This window comes from Heterodontus francisci, chromosome 2 (genome assembly GCF_036365525.1).
Source record: "Heterodontus francisci isolate sHetFra1 chromosome 2, sHetFra1.hap1, whole genome shotgun sequence".
Taxonomy (NCBI): domain Eukaryota; kingdom Metazoa; phylum Chordata; class Chondrichthyes; order Heterodontiformes; family Heterodontidae; genus Heterodontus; species Heterodontus francisci.
The window spans coordinates 152648793-152667464 of record NC_090372.1 but is presented as its reverse complement, the minus strand read 5'-3'; the positions used below and the strand labels follow the sequence as shown (position 1 = coordinate 152667464).

Sequence of the window (18672 nt, the reverse complement as noted above, 5' to 3'; positions counted from 1 at the left end):
TGGAATACTTTCCACTTGCCAGGATGATTGCAGCTCCAACAATACTCAAGCAGCTCAACACCATTAAGGACAAAGCAGCCCACTTGATTTACACCCCATCCACCATCAAAACATTCACTCTCTCCACCATGGACACACTGTGGCTGCAGTGTGTACAAGATGCATGGCAGCAGTTTGCCAAGGCTTCTTCAACAGCAGCTTCCAAACCCGTGACCTCTACCACCTAGAACACCAAGAACAGCAAGCACATGGAAACACCATCACTTGCAAGTTCCCCTTCAAGTTACACACCACCCTGACTTGGAACTATATCACTGTTCCTTCATCATTTCTGGGTCAAAGTCCTGGAACTCCCTTCCTAATAGCACTGCAGGAGTACCTTCACCACACAGAATATGGCGGTTCAAGAAGGCGGCTCAGCACCACCTTCTCGAGGACAATTCTTCTTTGGTGTACTGCCTTTTGACAGGTTTTTGCCCCTTTCTTACATCTGCCTGTCGATGGCCCTTTTAATATTGGCCTTGACAGTGACACCCACACCCATGAATGAATACAAAACGGCTCATGGCAAATCACTCACCATGAGGATGGTGCATGACACAAAGAAAAGTCAAGACAGGAGAAGGGCGAGAGAGTACCTTTCAAAGATTGTCATTTCAAAAAATGTTTCCACAGTAGGTTTCTATATAGTTTGACTTTTACAACAAATACTATTTTCATATGAATACTTTGTCATCAGAAAATGGATCAATTCAGTGTTTTAGTATTGTAGAATTTTGCTGCTCAGAAGGAGGCCATTCAGTCATCATGCCTATGTTAGCTCTCTTGAACTATCTATTTAATCCTATTTCCCTTTTCTCGTTTTTGAATATTTATACACTTCCCTTTTAAAAGCTGTTATGGATTCTGCTTCCACCATTGTTTTTGATAGGACATTCAATTCTCTAACAGTGTTCGATGTAAAGCAAAGGTCCCCTAATCTGTCATGTTCATTCTTTTTCATTATGATTTTAGATTTATCTAATTACCAGCTCACTGGCCATTTGAAATAAATTTGTTATACCTATCGTTCTGCATATTTTAAGTTTTTAACAACTTTGTCAATTTGTTCTCCCACTATTAAAAATGTGTCTATATGAACCAATATTTGCTCTTCTACTCTCTTAAAAGTTTAATAATTTCTTAGAACCGATCTAGCAGCTCAAAACTGGGCATTCATGAGGTGCTGTGGGCCATCAGCAGCAGAATAGTATCCAACCACAACCTCATGTCCCAGCATATCCCCCACACTATAATTACTATCAAGCCAATCTGGTTCAATGAAGACTGTAGAGAGTAGAGAGTAAAGAGTAGCACAGGCACACCTAAAAATGAGATGGCAAGCTGGTGAAGCTACAACACACGCATGCTAAACAGCAAAAGCATCACACTATAGACACAGCTAAGTGTAGTATAAGGGTTTGAAAGGGTTAATGTTTGAGACAGTGTGAGGACTGCCTCCCACCATGATGATGTAAGAGATCAAATGTGAGAGAGACTGGAGGGAGATGCAGCATGGCTTCAGAGGAGTCATACAGACTTATGTAAAGCTGTATATAGTTAAAATGTAAGAAATGAGTTAATGCTATAATTACTGAAGACTCAGTAATCTCTCCTAGCTAGACTAACCAAATATACAAATGGTGGCAGAGTAACCAAGCATACATTATGGTGAACAGCGGTGGTTCTTATCATACAACACCGAGATGAATTTGAAATATACCTTAAAGAAAGCTGACTTGGAAAAGAGCGCCAGAACTGCAGATCTCGAGAAGAGTCTGTGAAAAGCTCTAGAGCTGTTCCATGGATGAAAGAGGCATGGAGAGGCAGGGAATCGGCTTGTCGCTGTATTCAGGCTGCATCACAGAGGTGGGTAGTCTGTGGAAAAAGTTCCGGTCCAGCGATCGCAGGCTTCGAGTTGGAGAAGTAAGCAATGGTTGAAGATCTAGTGAGAAACCTGTCAAGAGGGTAAAAATTTGTCCCTAATGGTACTAGGTAGACAACACCAGGAAAACCAAAAGTCCTTAGCAAGCACGGATCAAGGTCGGCGCCATTGCATGTGGCGACCGCGAGAAGAAAAAAACAAAGGGGCTGCAAATACTCAATACCCTAAGTGACGGGTGTAAAAAGAGTATAGAGAAAAAACACCACAAAATTGCGTTTAAAGAAAGAAATAAATAGTATCTAGCAATGAGATTTCACAGGGAGAAATGGTGATCATAGTGGGAGTCAGCGTGAGGCTTAAAAGTATGAGAAACAAGCTGTTGTGTGTTTGCCTTTAAGAGTAATAGCAGCATACTGTTCTGCTGCTGATGGCCCACAGCACCTCATGGATGCCCAGTTTTGAGATGCTAGATCTGTTCTAAGAAATTATTAAACTTCTAAGATCTTAATATGCTAATTAGCTAAGTACCAGGACGTGGTTATGTGACTACATGCCAGGCCCACTCTGTAACTGTAACACCAAGAGGGAAGATCTGCAAATAGTTAGCTCTGTACTGTACATAGTTGTTAGCTGTTTAATAACCTTGTTTAGAGATCTTCAACTACCTGAACTCCACGCATCTCAATTTATGTTGCACCAGACAACATAAAAAAATGCTTCTCATTGCATGGTGGCAGTGGTGGTGAGAAGACAGAATTCAAGTTTGAAGACCACAGGAAAACAGCTTTAAAAATACCTACAGCTAGAAGAGGGAAAGTTAAATACAAACACTAGCCCAAATAGTGTAAAGAAAAAAACCTCACCTTCAGCTGCAGAAGACAGAGCTGAATGACAGGCTGCAGATCAATCACTATGATCGGGTGAGTTAGTCTGCCATCGCTAGAGGAACCCCAATTTAAAAAAAAGAAGTCTTTAAGTCTTTCAAAGATTGATTTCTTTTTCTCTCAACGGCTCCCTGGGAGAGTAAAAAATACAGAGAATACCCAATCCCTTTCTTAGGCTGATTAAGTCCACGCCATTACAGGAGGTGTCCCAACAATGGAAAGCACGGGACTCATCCATTCACACAGTTTGCAGCTACAGCGATAAATAGAAACCATGAAATCATTCAAACGCTGAAGAGTTTTCATTCACTCAGCCTGAGTTTAAAAGGAATTCATAAAACCATTCAATTAAGAATTGTCTCATGAAAGGCTATATAAACAGACAAGCAGAAAAAAGCACTTGAAATACCTGTTGCGCAGCTGTACAAACAAACAGGCTTAGTGCTAGAAGCTAGACAGACAGTTATGCTGCTGCTGTCAATCAGATCAGCCACGAGAGTTTCTTAAAGAGGTAACAGTACAGAGTCACAGAACCAGAGTCTTAAAGCAAGTTCTTAAAGCAAGCTTCAAAGCAAAAGAACAGCAGAAAGATGGATTCCAATTTTTCCGGCATGAACTGGAAAGCCTTGGATATCCTATCCAAGTTGAAACTGTCCCAACAGAGAATGCAGTTATGCTTTACAGACCCAAGTTATTGCAGAACCAGAAAAACAAGCTCTAAAATTAATGATAGTGTTTGGAAATGAGGGATTGCACAAAATCAATACCTCTTGGTTATCTGAACAGGACCAGAAAGATTCTGCAAAGATATGGAAAGTGCTGGAAAATCAGCTCAGACTAAGTGTGAATCTTTGAATTCACCACCTTGAATTGATGTCCTTCAGGCAACAGCCACAGGAATCAATAGATCAGTTTGTCAGTAAATGCCGTAGTAAGGGCAATGAGTGTGATTTCACAGAAGCTGAGCTGTCAGACTGTCCAGCAACAGCACAACTATGCCACACCTTCACTTCTGCTCTATAGAGAACCGCAAGTACTACAACAAGCCAGAATGGACAGATATCTCCATGAGACCAAGTACGCTTCCTCCAACAAGTCCTCGACCTTGAGCCCCAAGCCTTCAGACGCAGAGGACAAGGAGAGGCGAAGGACATGCAATGTCCTGAAGAGGTAGAGGAGGAATGAGTTGAAACAATGTCTATTGGCTCTTCAAGATGAGGTGCCAGAACTTTCCAAGAATGACGAGACCCCAAAAGTGGTCATCTTGAGAAAAGCAACAGAATACAGTAGCAAGCTGAAGGCAGAGCAATAGAAACTGAAAACCGAGAGGGAGAAACTGCAGAAAGGACAGCAACAGATGAGACGCAAAGTCCCCAAGCAAGAGTTGTCAAACCACCAAGACTTTTGAGCCTCCATTCTTGTAAATTTCATAATCTCTAGCCATGTGTAAATAATTTTGACTATCTAATTTTGTGTATTTTACTTTTAGCATACAGGGCTTATCTTTGAAAGAAGGGGGATGTTGTGTGATTGCCTTTAAGAATAATGTACCTTTAAGATCTTAGTATGCTAATTAGCTAAGTACCAGGACATGGTTATGTGACTACATGCCAGGCCCACTCTGTAACTGTAACACCAAGAGGCAAGACCTGAAAATAGATCACTCTGTGCTGTATATAGTTGTTAGCTGTTTAATAACCTTGTTTAGCGATCTTCAACTACCTGAACTCTATGCATCTCATTTTATGTTGCACCAAACAACATTAAAAAAACCTTCTCATTGCACTTCCAATACTGGATGGAAAATTTTATTAAAAAGTAAACCAAATAGAAAGCCATGGATCTTAATTTCACAATACCAGAGAGGTTTGGATACATAGAAGGACCAAATCAAACTCAAAATCTGGTGCAAAAGAATTTTGAGATACAGAATTGTTTCCAATTAGACAGCCAGTCTGAAGCAGAGCAAGTTAACACATTGCTGTATTCCATTGGAGCAATAGCAGACGATGTTACTGCAAGACAAGGCATTAATGAGACATCAGACAAATATGACGAAGTTTTAAAAGCCTTTGATAATTATTTTAACATGGGAAGCAATATGATTCTGTAAAGGGCAAAATTTAACAGAAGAAGCCAGAAACCAGGTGAAACAGTTGATGCTTTTATTAACGACCTTTACAGACTAGCTGAAGGCTATGAAAATGGAGACCTAAAAGCAGAATTAATAAGAGACCACATTGCAGTAGGTATTACTGATGAATCCCTATCAGATTATTGCAGTCTAAGGAAGACCTCACCCTAGACAAAGCAATACACCTGGTGAGACAAGCAGAAGTCCAGAAGAACAGAGCAATCCGGACAGGTTAAGAAAAGTCTTCGTTCAGGAAACCTCCAGTGACCATACAGTTCCTTAAGCACAGGGCTTTAAAAGAAACACCAGAAAAGAAGGTACACTGGGAGTGGGGGGGGGAAGTGCAAGATGCCATGAAACCCTACCAGCGCTGTGGCACCAAAAAGACCAATAGACGAGAACAGTGTCTTGCAAACAAAGCAGTTATTCTCTGTGACCCTATCCTATCAACACCTTTACTTTTGTTATCTCTTGCCCCACCCCCACTTTATTTGCTTAAAACTTATTACATTTCGAACCTTTGCCAGTTCTGATGAAGGGTCACTGACCTGAAACATTAACTTTGCTTCTCTCTCCACAGCTGCTGCCAGACCTGCTGAGTATTTCCAGTATTTCTTGTTTTTATATATAAAAAACAATTTTAGGCTGACTGGTCTATAGATACTCATTTTATCCCTTTAGGAACATAAGAATGTACATGACCATTCCTAAAAATTCTATTTCAATCCATCTGACTGGCATCAAGTTCAAAAATAGAACATACTGTTTGTTCTCTATCTGTATCCCTTTCTTGATTTTCTTTCCAAAAGTCTGTCCAACCTACTTACAAAATTACAGATGTTATCGGCCTCAATCACCTCCCTGCAGAGTCGATTCCAAAACATGCAACACTCACTGGGGTAGGTTGTGACTTTGTGCGATAGAGTAAAATGGGTGATAGTGAGTCGGCAGCTCTCAATTTCTATTTCCAATTTGCTATCACCCATTTTACACTATTGTACAGAGTTAAGATCTGCCCCATTTTGTGGTATAGTCATTCATGATCTGTCCATTTATGTTCCCTCTTTTGAACTTGATCCCATGTGCCCTATTTGCTGTCCTTGAACAGAGATATTGCATTGGCAATGCTCTAGTGCTGTGGTACAGATGTAGAGACAAAGGGCAGAATTTTTTTCTGCCCTTAGTGATGGGCATGGAGGCAGGAGGGGCAAACAAAATGGCAGGGGGCCCCATTCCCAATGTTGCCCAGGCCCCCTGCCATTGTGTCCAGGGTGGGAAGGCTGAGAATGGCCTTCCCACACGGGCCAATTAAGGCCCTTAAGTGGTGAATTAACAGCCACTTAAGGGCCTCCTCCTGCCTCCACCTCAATTTTGTCGAAGGTGGAGTGGCCAGGTAAAGCCTGGCAGTCTTCTAGTGGGGTCAGGGGGTCCCTCCTTTGGGGCAATCCAGGACTCCCAGCAGTAATCATTGCCCCAATCCCCCCGGGGGAGGCCTCCCCCCATCCTTGCCAACTATCCCCTCCCTCCCCCAACCCATCACCAGGACCTGCCTGTCTGGCCCCAGCAACCTTGACCCCACTCACCTGTCCCAGGAGCCTCTTCAATCTTATCCTCTCTTGGTACTGCAGGGCCTCCTGCAGTACCAGCTGTGGCCACTGCTTCTGGTGTCACTGCCGGTACTGCAGAGCTACCAGCGTTCCAATTGGCCAGCAGCTCTGGAGGCAGGAGCTCATCCCTTAAATGGATGGCGTCCCTAACGGAATAGTAATGGGGTTCGACAGAGAGCCAAGACGGGTTCTCCACCCACCTTCTGGCACTGCGAACCCCATTGCCGGAATAAAATCCAGTATAAAAAACACAAACATAGATGTAGATTTATTTATCTGTGCATCTTTGCCAATGATCGAATAATTAGAAATATTGTCCAAGGGTTTACAGAATTTGCAGTATTTCCAAATTTTTAAAATATTTTCAAGCCAGGTGGTTTGAAATACTTTCTGATACTTTAAGTGCTTTACAATAAAAAGGAAACAATTCAGGCTTTTCCGATTTCTCTTCATGTATTCTGAGATTTACACTGTTTTTCAAATCCTTTTACTCCCAATTACAATGTTGACCTTCACCCCTCAACTTTTAAACAGGCTGTAATTATCATAGTTTATTGCTGAGCTTTTATTATATTGGTAGTTATATATCATTACCATTCATCCTCTTGCATTTTATCAGTTACACTTTATCTTAATTGCATTGAATTACATCTGTTTCATAGCTCTTCTGCTTGGTTTTGTCGTCAGCCAGTTAAATCTTTATCACCATGTGGAATCTGATTAGATGTATGCATGTATGGCTTGTATCAAACTGCACATTTATGTCAAGTTGGTTATGCATTGCCTGCTGCATCTCATCAATCATCACGGAATCTTCATGACAAGGTGTAGGTTACATTATCTCATCACACCATTGTCCTATCTCACTCACGGTATCACACTCTCAGTGGGAAATAGTTAATTCCCTTCAGTCAGTTGACCTGTAGTTGATGGATATAGAATTGGGAGCAGGTAAACCCATCATGCCCCATGCCAGTGTAGTTAATTTTTTCCTCTTCCTGCTTAAACAATGAGGAAAGATGTGTTCAGCTTATTGTAACATTAGAGATTGCCTTCATTCTTCTTTTCATTTGGGTTGGTCTTTGATGTCACATATATTTATTATCAGTTATCTATAGTCTACTGTCTGCTGATCCTGTCATAGTATTTAATCACTGATTGTCACTAGGTGAGGATGCAGTTCATCCCTTTGCCTGAAGACGCGTTGCCTCACCTGATCTTGGATACAGTTTCCCAGCTTTTACATTGTCTAGATTTTGATTTCTTTCTTATCATTTTAATTTATTTTAGCATTATTGTGCTCTCTTCCTGAGTTACAGAAAGAACAAGAAGTTTATTTTGGCAGCATCACAGAATTGTTACAGTGTAAAAGGAGGCCATTCGGCCCATCTTCTCCGCACCGGCTCTCCGAGTCAGCAATTCATTTAGTGCCATTTCCCCACCTTCTCCCCATAACCCTGTACATTCTTCCTTTTCAGGTAACTATCTAATTCACTTTTGAATGCCTCAATTGAACCTGCCTCCACCGCACTTTCTGGCAGTGAATTCCAGAACCTAACCACTCGCTGCGTGAAAAAGTTTTTCCTCATGTCACCATTGCTTCTTTTCCAATTACCTTAAATCTGTGCCCTCTTGTTCCTGATCTTTTCACAAGTGGCAACAGTTTCTCCCTATCTACTTTATCCAGACCCCTCATGATTTTGAATACCTCTATCAGATATCCTCTCAACCTTCTCTTCTCCAAGGAAAACAGTCCCAACCTCTCCAATCTATCTTTGTAAATGTAGTTCCTCATCCCTGGAACCATTCTCGTGAATCTTTTCTGCACACTCTCCAATGCCTTAACATCTTTCCGTAAATGTGGTGCCCAGAACTGGATACAATACTCCAACTGAGGCCAAACTAGTGCCTTATACAAGTTCAACATAACCTCCTTGCTCTTGTACTCTATGCCCCTATTAATAAAGCGCAGGGTACAGTGTGCTTTATTGACTGCGTTCTCAATCTGTCCTGCTGCCTTCAATGTCTTATGCAATATGCACCAGGTCTCTCTGTTCCTGCACCCCTTTAGAGTAGTAACCTTTATTTTATATTATCTCTCCATGAATCACTTCACATTTCTCAGGATTGAACTTCATCTGCCACTTGTCTGTCCATTCCACCAGCTTGTCTATGTCCTTTTGAAGTTCTATACTATTCCTTCAAGTTTCGTATCATTTGCAATTTTTTAAATTGTGCCCTGTACACCGAGGTCTAAGTCATTAATATATATCAGGAAGAGCAATGGTCCCAACACTGACCCCTGGGGAAATCCACTACAAACCTTCCTCCAGCCTGTAAAACATCCATTAACCATTACTCTCTGTTTCCTGTCACTCAACCGATTTTGTTTCCATGAGCTATAATCCTAGGGATTAGTCTGGTGAACATCCGTTGCACGCCCTCTATGGCGAGTATATCCTTCCTTAGATAAAGAGACCAAAACTGTACACAGTACTCCTGGTGCAGTCTCACCAAGCTTTAGACAATTGAAGCAATACATCCTTAATCCTATACTCTAATCCCCTTGCAATGAAGGCCAATATACCATTTGCCTTCTTAATTGCTTGCTGCACCTGCATGCTAGCTTTTAGTGACTCATGAACAAGGACACCCAGGTCTCTTTGGACATCAACCTCTCAACCTCTCACCATTTAAGAAATACTCTGTCTATCTGGTTTTTTTCTACCAAGTGGATCACATCACAATTATTCACATTATATTCCATCTGCCATGTTTTTGCCCATTCACTTAGCATGTTCAAATCCCCTTGAAGCCTCCTTGCATCGTCCTTACAACTTACATTCCCTCTGAGTTTTGTGTCATCCGCAAACTTGGAAATATTGCAATTGGTTCCCATATCCAAATCACTTATATATTGTAATCAGCTGTGGCCCGAGCCCTGATCCTTACGGTACCCCACTAGTAATAGCCATCCTAAGAATGACCTATTTATTCCTATTCTCTGCTTTCAGTCAATTCTTAATTAATTGCAGTATTTTAGTCCCAATCCCAGACAAAGGCCACAAAATTCAGATGCATGGCACGTGTACTTTCAGTGCAATGGGTACTGTTAGCAGTCCAAAATCGTGCTACGCCGCGCATGCATGCTTCTGATGCGTGCCATGCCAGATCTCATTTTGGGTAGGTTGTTCGCACAAGTGCTGGGAGCATGTGCCAGAAGTATGCAGAGTGGGCAGATTGCAATGTCAGTCAGCATGTAGAGCTATTTGACTGTAGCAGTGTCATCTCCTAACCTCATACAGCAGAACATGCATTCAGCAGCAGGAAGGACTCATCGCCAGTGCAATTTAAAGGGATGATCAACTATTTTCGGGTTAGTTGCTGATTGATTTCTACTGGCTGTTGCTGAGTTAGTGGAAGTATTTGATGGCTTATACTGTTAATTAAAGTTGCTGAAGTCTGCAGGGAACATAGTGAAGGCCTTGGTTCTCAGTTCAAGGGTTCTGCTTGGACCACTTGCTCCCAGTCGTTGGTGCTGTAGCTTTTATCCTCCTTGGCCTGCAGCATGACTTGGAGAATGAGCAGAGGCAACACAGAGAAGGACAACTTGCTTGAAGAAGGAAGAGGAGGATGGGGAGAAGGCTGTTAGCAGGAGGTCATACCCACCGAGAGTGTCAGGGAACAATTGTTCTACCTCAACCTAAGCCAGGAACACTGTATGTAATGTCTCAGTTTCACTAAGGAGGTGCTCACTGAATTCTGCCACCACTTAGTCGTAGAGTCATAGAGTTATACAGGACAGAAACAGGCCCTTCGGCCCATCATGACTGTGCCGGGCATCAAGCACCTATCTATTCTAATCCCATTTTCCAGCACTTGGTCCGTAGCCTTGTATGCTATGGCATTTCAAGTGCACATCTAAATACTTCATATGTGTTGTGAGGCTTCCTGCCTCCACCACCCCTTCAGACAGTATGTTCCAGATTCCAACCACCCTCTGGGTGAAAATATTTTTCCTCAAATCCCTTCTAAACCTCCTGCCCCTTACCTTAATTCTATACCCCCTGGTTATTGACACCTCCGCTAAGGGAAAATTTCTTCCTATCTAGCTGATCAATGCCCCTCATAATTTTGTATACCTAAATCAGGTCCCCCCTCAGCCTTCTCTGCTCTAAGGAAAACAAACCTAGCCTATACAGTCTCTCTTCATAGCTGAAATGCTCCAGCCCAGGCAACATCCTGGTGAATCTCCTCTGCCCTCTCCAGTGTAATCACATTCTTCCTATAGTGTGGTGACCAGAACAGTACACTCCAGCTGTGGCCTAACTAGTGTTTTATACAGTTCCATCATAACCTCCCTGCTCTTATATTCTATGCCTCGTCTAATAAAGGCAACTATCCCATATGCCTTCCTAACCACCTTATCTACCTGTGCTGCTGCCTTCAGTGATTTATGGATAAGTACACCAAGGTCCCTCTGACCCTCTGTACTTCCTAAGGTCCTACCATCCATTGTATATTCCCTTGCCTTGTTAGTCCTCCCAAAACGCATCACCTCACACTTCTCAGGATTAAATTCCATTTGCCACTGCTCTGCCCATCATACAAGCCCATCTATATATTCCTGTAACCTAAGGCTTTCCTCCTCACTATTTACAACACCACCAATTTCCGTATCATCTGCGAACGTACTGATCTTACCTCCTATATTCACGTCTAAATCATTAATGTACACTTCAAACAGCAAGGGTCGCAGCACCAATCCCTGCAGTACACCACTGGTCACAGGCTTCCACTCGCAAAAACAACCCTTGACCATCACCCTCTACCTCCTGCCACTAAGCTAATTTTGGATCCAATTTGCCAAATTGCCTTGGATCCTATGGGCTCTTACCTTCTTAACCAATCTTCCATGTGGGACCTTATCAAAAGCCTTACTGAAGTCCATGTAGACTACATCAACTGCTTTACCCTCATCTACACATCTAGTCACCTCCTCGAAAAATTCAATCAAGTTTGTTAGACACAATCTCCCCCTGACTATCCCTGCCTCTCCAAGTGGAGATTAATCCTGTCCCTGAGAATTTTTTCCGTTTCCCTACCACTGATGTTAGACTCACCGGCCTGTAATTACCTGGTTTATCCCTGCTACCCTTCTTGAATAATGGTACCACATTCGCTGTCCTCCAGTCCTCTGGTACCTTTCCTGTGGCCAGAGAGGATTTGAAAATTTGTGTCAGAGTCCCTGCTATCTCCTCCCTTGCCTCACAGAACAGCCTGGGGTACATCTCATCTGGGCCTGGGGATTTATCCACTTTTAAGCCTGCTAATACTTCCTCCCTTTCAATGCTAATTTTTTCAAGTATATCACAATCCCCCTCCCTGATCTCTACACCTACATTGTCCTTCTCCATAGTGCACACAGATGAAAAGTAATCATTTAAAACTTCACCTATGTCCTCCGGCTCCACACACAGATTGCCACTCTGGTCCCTAATGGGCCCTACTCTTTCTCTGGTTATCCTTTTGCCTTTAATATACTTATAAAAGCCTTGGGATTTTCCTTTATCTTGCCCGCCAGTGTTTTTTCATGTCCCCACTTCGCTCTCCTAATTACATTTTTAAGTACCCCCCTACACTTTCTATACTCCTCTAGGGCCTCTCCTGTTTTCAGCACTTTGAATCTGCTATAAGCCTCCTTTTTTTTCCTTATCCAATCCTCTATATCCCTTGACATCCAGGATTTTCTGGACTTTTTGGTCCTACCCTTCACCTTTACAGGAACATGTTGGTCCTGAACTCTCACTATTTCCTTTTTGAATGACTCCGACTGGTCTGATGTTGACTTTCCCACAAGTAGCTGCTCCCAGTCCACTTTGGCCAGATCTTGTTTTATCATATTGAAATCGGCCTTCCCCCAATTCAGGGTTTTTATTTCCGGTCCCTCTTTGTCCTTTTCCATAGCTACCTTAAATTTTTACAGAGTTATGGTCACTATCCCCGAAATGCTCCCCCACTGACACTTCTAACACTTGACAGGCTTCATTCCCTAGGATTAGGTCCAGTACCGCCCCAGTACTTGCTGACAGATCTGCAGCTTCAGATCAGGGCAAGGACAACATTGCCAATGGTTTAAAGATGAGAGACCAGAGGGTGACTGCTGGCAACGAGGCTATCCGCTGACCACCTGGTCCATGTCTGAGGTGCACAACCCATGCTCACATGAGAAGTATGCTTAAAGCAAGAACCATACTGCACATGAAGTGCCATCGAGCAGACCATTGGGCTGCTTAAGCAACGTTTCTGCTGCCAGGATCACACTAGAGGAGCCTTACAGTACTCTCCCGAGTATGCATCATAATTCATCATGATCTGCTGTGTTCTGCACAACCTTGCCATCATGAGGGCACAGCCCTTGCCACCAAGTATATGGCAAGCAGTTGAGGAGCAGGAGGAGTGAAGTGGGACCAAAAGATTATTTTGCATTAGAATGTATTCATAATCTTAGAAGAAACACTGTAGTTGTGAGGGACCCATTGAATGATGGGATACTTGACCATTATTCTGGGATTGTATAACTCCGTAGTTAATTGCCTCTACAGCCTGTATAAACATGCTGTCCCTGCTTCACGAATCAAAGAGATAAGGGAAAGACTGGAGACGAGATAGGATGCAATAAACCATGGGAACTGGCAGCTTCAGGGTTTGGGGAGGATGTTGTGGGGCAATACAATCCAATTTATTGATAAAGTTGTAGACCTGGAACGTGTCGGGGTAGTGTGAATAAATGAGTAATGGCTATTGTATCCTATAAATGTGTACTGCAAACTCTGTATCACTGAGAAGTTCTTTGGGTTACCAGAAACTTCTCTCTTGCATATGCTTGAAATAAAGTCTTTATTTGCTTTAATCCCATGGACTTGAGAGTGGTTAGATTTTTCCACAACAAGGAGGAAGGGAGGAGGCAACAAACACATCTCCTTTTTGGCCAGGCTGACTGTAATTGGCTCCTTGACTGCCTTACCAGTGAATCCTACCCCAATTCTCCATTCCACAGCAGTCCCACATCTTACCGTCCCACTGTTATAAACCATCATAGCATCCTCTGGCCATAATGCTGAAATAAAGCCACCAAAAAAAACAATCATTCCAATCCAACTTTGTCAAATGAACCATCCAATATTCCATAGAAAAGTCAACAAGTCACCCTTGTGCTTTCCATAGTGCCTGTCCTCTGTGTGCCTTTACCTGTCCTAGTGCTATGCAGTGCTACCCCAGTGGATGCAGCATGGCTGGCAGAAGGCTGCTGACTTTCAATAGGGTCGCCTGCAGATAGCCTTGCAGGACGACCTCATGCAGCTCTGGTTCTAAAAGGCCCAGCTTTGTACTGCACCAGCTTGGCATGGGTGGCAGCATTCTGAGCTGGTTGGCTGACAGGCAATGGCACTGGCAGAGGATGATTACTGTCACTCTGAGAGACAACAGCATGTTTATGCTCCATGGAACCACTGTCATGTCCCTTGGGCATCGCCTCAGCAATCCTAGCAATATGTTGGACGACAGATTGTTGGACTGCTGTGAGTCCTTGCAAGCCCCTTTGAGCACTAATATCTGCAGCCATGATGGAAGCAGTCTAAATGTCCATGGCAGCAAGCTGAGTTTGCATATCTTCAGTCTGAGCTTCCACCGCAGCTCAGACATTGTGTGGCTTTTGCTTGTGTTGCAATGGAAGCTGACATCGGCTATCAAGCGCTGCGTCATGGTTGTTTACCCAAGTGTTCTTATGGAATTGGCCACCACTTCCACACCTTAAAGGGTGGGTTCCTAACTCTGTGAAAAGCCCTGTGCAAGGTTGGTGCTGGACTCCTCCATGTTCCTTGACAGTGACCACACACTTACTGACAGCCTACCAATGCACCTCGTATTTCTGTGTACATACCCAGCAGCCTTTTGCTGTACACCATCCCATCAAAGATCTCATCTGAATCTTCTGCAGCAGAACCCATACAACCTTTGCTCTTTGGTGAGCTGGCACCTGCACTACCCTTTGCCCCTGCCCTGGCTGCAGACCATTCATACCCAATGTCTCACCACATGCAGGTCCCATCTCAAATTACCCTCTAAAGTATGAAAGTGACAATGTTCCTTCGGCATCAGTCTCTTCCTCCACCACTGCCCGGCCAGGTTGCAATTCTTGAATATCCGAAAGGAGAAAGGCACAAGGGTAAGGTTGCAGTGAGGGAAGATGGGGAGGGAAAGCAAGAGGTGTATCTTTAAACCATCTGGTCCTTGTAAATCAGAAGAAATTATGTGGTGAAGGGGAAGTGGGATGTGAGAAGGAGGATTAGAGAAGAGCATAGCATCATCTTCAATGGTTTCAGCCCTGCTGCTGGCCAAGGCCTCAGTCATGGCTGCTCCAATGATAGCTACCGCTGTCTTCTCCATCAGGGTGAGAACATGCAGGTGCACCTGTCTCCTGCTGATTGTCTCCTGCTGGTTAACTCCTGCTGCTTCCGTTCTGCACCACCTTGTCCTGCATGAAAGAGGGAACTATGCCAGTGAGTGTAGTGCAATGTGTTTGGGTGGTGCAGCTGTCATGGTTGAATAACAAGTTGAAAGATGTGGGTGCGAGGCTTGCAGCAGTACAAGGTGTGTGAGGGTGAGGTGAAGATATGAATAAGAGACTTGAGTCACAGTTGAAAAAGATTACTGGTAGGTTAATGAAGTGAGTGTGGTGAAATGAGCGGCATATGAGGCTACTGGCTGAGTTGTAAGGATATGGCATTTGAGGTTGAATTCACTTACCTTGACCACATGTGTAAGGTCATTAAACTTCTTCCTGCACTGCATCCATTTTCTCAAGGCTATGCAGCTCCCACTGCCTTTGCATAGTTTGCCTGATGGGCCTCTTGGCCCTGTGTGGATAGAGAAACTTTCTCCTGACCACCTCCTGCACCAAGGCCTCCAGTGCTGAATCAGATAACCTTGGAGCACGCTCTTTTCTTACAGGTCAGACACTCTTGCCCAGCCACTTCCAGCGCATGCTGCAGCCAGAATACACCTCTCCTTTAAACGATGCAGGCTGGCTTTAAGTGGTGCTCGTCTCACATGAAGTTTGGCCCCTGCTGAGGCTTGTAATCACTCAATAACATGTTTAGCACTGGGCTGCACACTACTATCATCTAAATTAGCAACCAGTACAAAGTTTGTATGCTGCCTGCATCAGAAGGAGCAGGTGCGGGTCAATCCAGCATCGCGATCGCGATCACCATGCCCGTTATTTGGGGCTGTTGAATTTTGCCTCCACCTGTATCATATTATCAGGTTTTGTTTAATCAGTGAACAGTCATTTTCCTTAATTATGTACAAAATTATACAAAGTCAATGGAAGTTTCATTTGTTTCTATGTTGCATTATTCATATATTGTCTGAAACCTCTAATTATCTCAACATTATTTCTGTGCAGAATACGAAGGCTCAGGAGCTGAAAGACGGCAAAAACATGTAAAGTGTGGAAAATGCAAGTATGGGGCTGAATGTGATGAAGATGCAGAGGATGTCTGGTAATTTATCTTTCAAAATGTACAACAGAGGCAACATAACTGTAGGGTAAAACAAGAAAACAACAATAACTTTCATTTCAATCAAAGCAAATGGCAATTATTTGTGAATATGCTGAAAAACTGTACAAGGACATTCACACATTTCAACTTGTGACCTCATTTACAAGCTGTGATTTTTGTTTCCCCATAGGAATAGTTTTGGGTAGACTTTTGTTGTATTTGAAATCTATGACTTGTATTTGAAATTTTTACTGAACAGCCTTTTGCACACAGGAGAGTTAGAGTTGGATAAGTGCATTCATTACCTCACCTGCCAAACACTGGACTATACTGGATTGTGTAAAGCTCTATTGATTAAAAATGGCAACACACAAAAAGTTAAAACAATATGCATATGAAAGCTCAATGGAAATAAAATCAGAAGAAGAACATAAGGATAAATATAAAATAAATATAAACAAATGTAGGAAATCATAATGGGAAAATAAAAAAAGACAAAACCACGTTGCATTTACATTGCTGAAACACCAAGCTTTTGTTCAGCTGCAGTCGATTTATTTGCATTCTCTTTCATACATATAAGCCTAATTTTTTTCTTGTTTTTTTTGCTAAACATTATACTAAGTTACTCAAATGAAAACAATTCTTTTCATGCTGTTTAAAGTAGAGATCAGTATACGGATGTGGAAAACCTGGGGTAGGGGTGGGGTGGGGGATGCTGCGGTTGGGGTTTGAACACAAGACTAAAGTAAGAGGAACAGACAGTTCAGGCGGTTGTAGACCTGAAGGAGGTTACAGAGGCGGGGATGGTTGAGGCTATGAATGGAATTTAAACATTAGGAGAACAAGCACCAATGTAGGTCAGTAAAGATTGAGGTGATAGATGAGTGAAACTTTGGGCTGAATTTTATGTGCCCGCCGCTGATTTCAACAGCGGGCAAAGAAAATGGCAGACCGCCCATGTGGGCCGCACTTCGCGGAGCTGCCACAATCTTCCATTCGGCAGCTCATTTAAATACTCAGGGCGAGCTGTCGCCCCCACCCCCAATCATGTGGAGGGGGCAGCTGTCTGTCCCCGGCAATGGCGTCAGCAACCTGTGCGTTGGCACTGATGCCATTTTTAAACGGCTGTCAGTCCTGCTGGGAAATTTAAAGGAAAAGTGAATTAAAATAAATAAATACATATCTTTTGCCCCTCTCCCAACCCCCCCTGCAATAATAATTAAATTAATTATTTGCCCTTTTGCACCCCCCCAAAACACTTAGTTTTACCTTCTGATTGTCCCCGTTCGCCCGCCCCCCACCCCCAGCCCCCCCGCTTGGCCAAGTGCACAAACTTTCCACTACAAGCCTTCCCACCATCTCCTACACTCATGACGTTACTTTGACCCCATTTTCCACTGTCCCCCCCACCACACTGATAAACATACCTCCTCCCCCCCCCCACCAATGTGACACATCATTTCCCCGGATGGGGATCCAAAGGCGCAGGAGCGGGCCGAAGATAGCAGCGGGATATCAGGTGGAGAAGTGAGTGTCATAAATTCATTCTTTTTAATTTATTTGAATATTCAAATTGGGGTCCCATTGCTGAATGGTGGGGGGGCTACCACGAGGCCTTGCCACCGCCGGTAATATTGGGCCGGGCCTTCTCATCGTCAAGGTGCGTGGTGGCCCTCTGCCAGAGGCATCTTCAGGCCCCCCCCACCCCCCTAACCACAGAAGCCGACACCAGGGGGAGAACAAAATCCAGACCTTTGTGTGGGATAGAACATGGGCAGTGGAGCTTTGGTTGAGCTGAAGTTTTACAGAAGATGGAGAATGGGAGACTGGCAAGGGAGCATTGGAATAGTTGAGCGTGAAAGTAACACAGTAAGATAAGGATTTCAGCAACGGATAGGCTGAGGTTGGATGCCTGAGGGAGGCAATGTTACAGAGTTGGAGAGAATATGGAGTCAGAAGCTTAACTCAGGGTCAAATAGCAGGCTGAGCTCATGGACAGTCTGGTTCAGCCTGAGAGAGTAAGCAGGAAGGGAATGGAGTTAGTGGCAAGGGTATAGAGTTTGTGAAGGGGGATGAAGACAATGTCAATGATATTCCTAATATTTAACTGGGCAATAAATGCTGGCCTAGCCAGTGACGCCTACATCCCATGAATGAATTAAAAAAAAAATACATAGGTAGTTGAGGCGATGGAGAGGTAGAACTCAGATTCATCAGCGTACATGTGGAAGCTAACCTCATGGCCAGGGTTTTCTGGGAAGAGGTAAGGCCTGACATTGGGACCATATGCAGGTCACGGGCCTGCATGGGCAGGCAGTGGAACCACGGGAGCAACCTTCCCAACAGCGATTAGTTAATTGGCTACCGCAAGGCGCACCTTCAATTAAGGATGGCAGTCTCTCTCTCCATACTGCCGGCCCAATCAGAGGGCCAGCAGCTCTGTAACCTCGGCAGCACCACCAGGAGAGGTGACTGCTGCTGAGCATGTAAGGAGAATGAGAGGGGGCCTCCATTTTGAGGAGAACTCGCAGTGTTATAAAATTTTTTCTCTGCT

At 43.6% G+C, this 18672-nt stretch overlaps 1 protein-coding gene across 1 annotated transcript in view; it reads left to right on the top strand.

Moving 5' to 3' along the window:
• Positions 1-18672, top strand: part of LOC137347569 (tomoregulin-1-like) — a 319329-nt gene that overhangs the window by 227266 nt on the left and 73391 nt on the right. The window contains exon 5 of the mRNA XM_068012070.1: positions 16019-16115. Coding sequence (XP_067868171.1) covers positions 16019-16115 — 97 coding nt within the window. The remainder of the gene's footprint in view (positions 1-16018; positions 16116-18672) is intronic.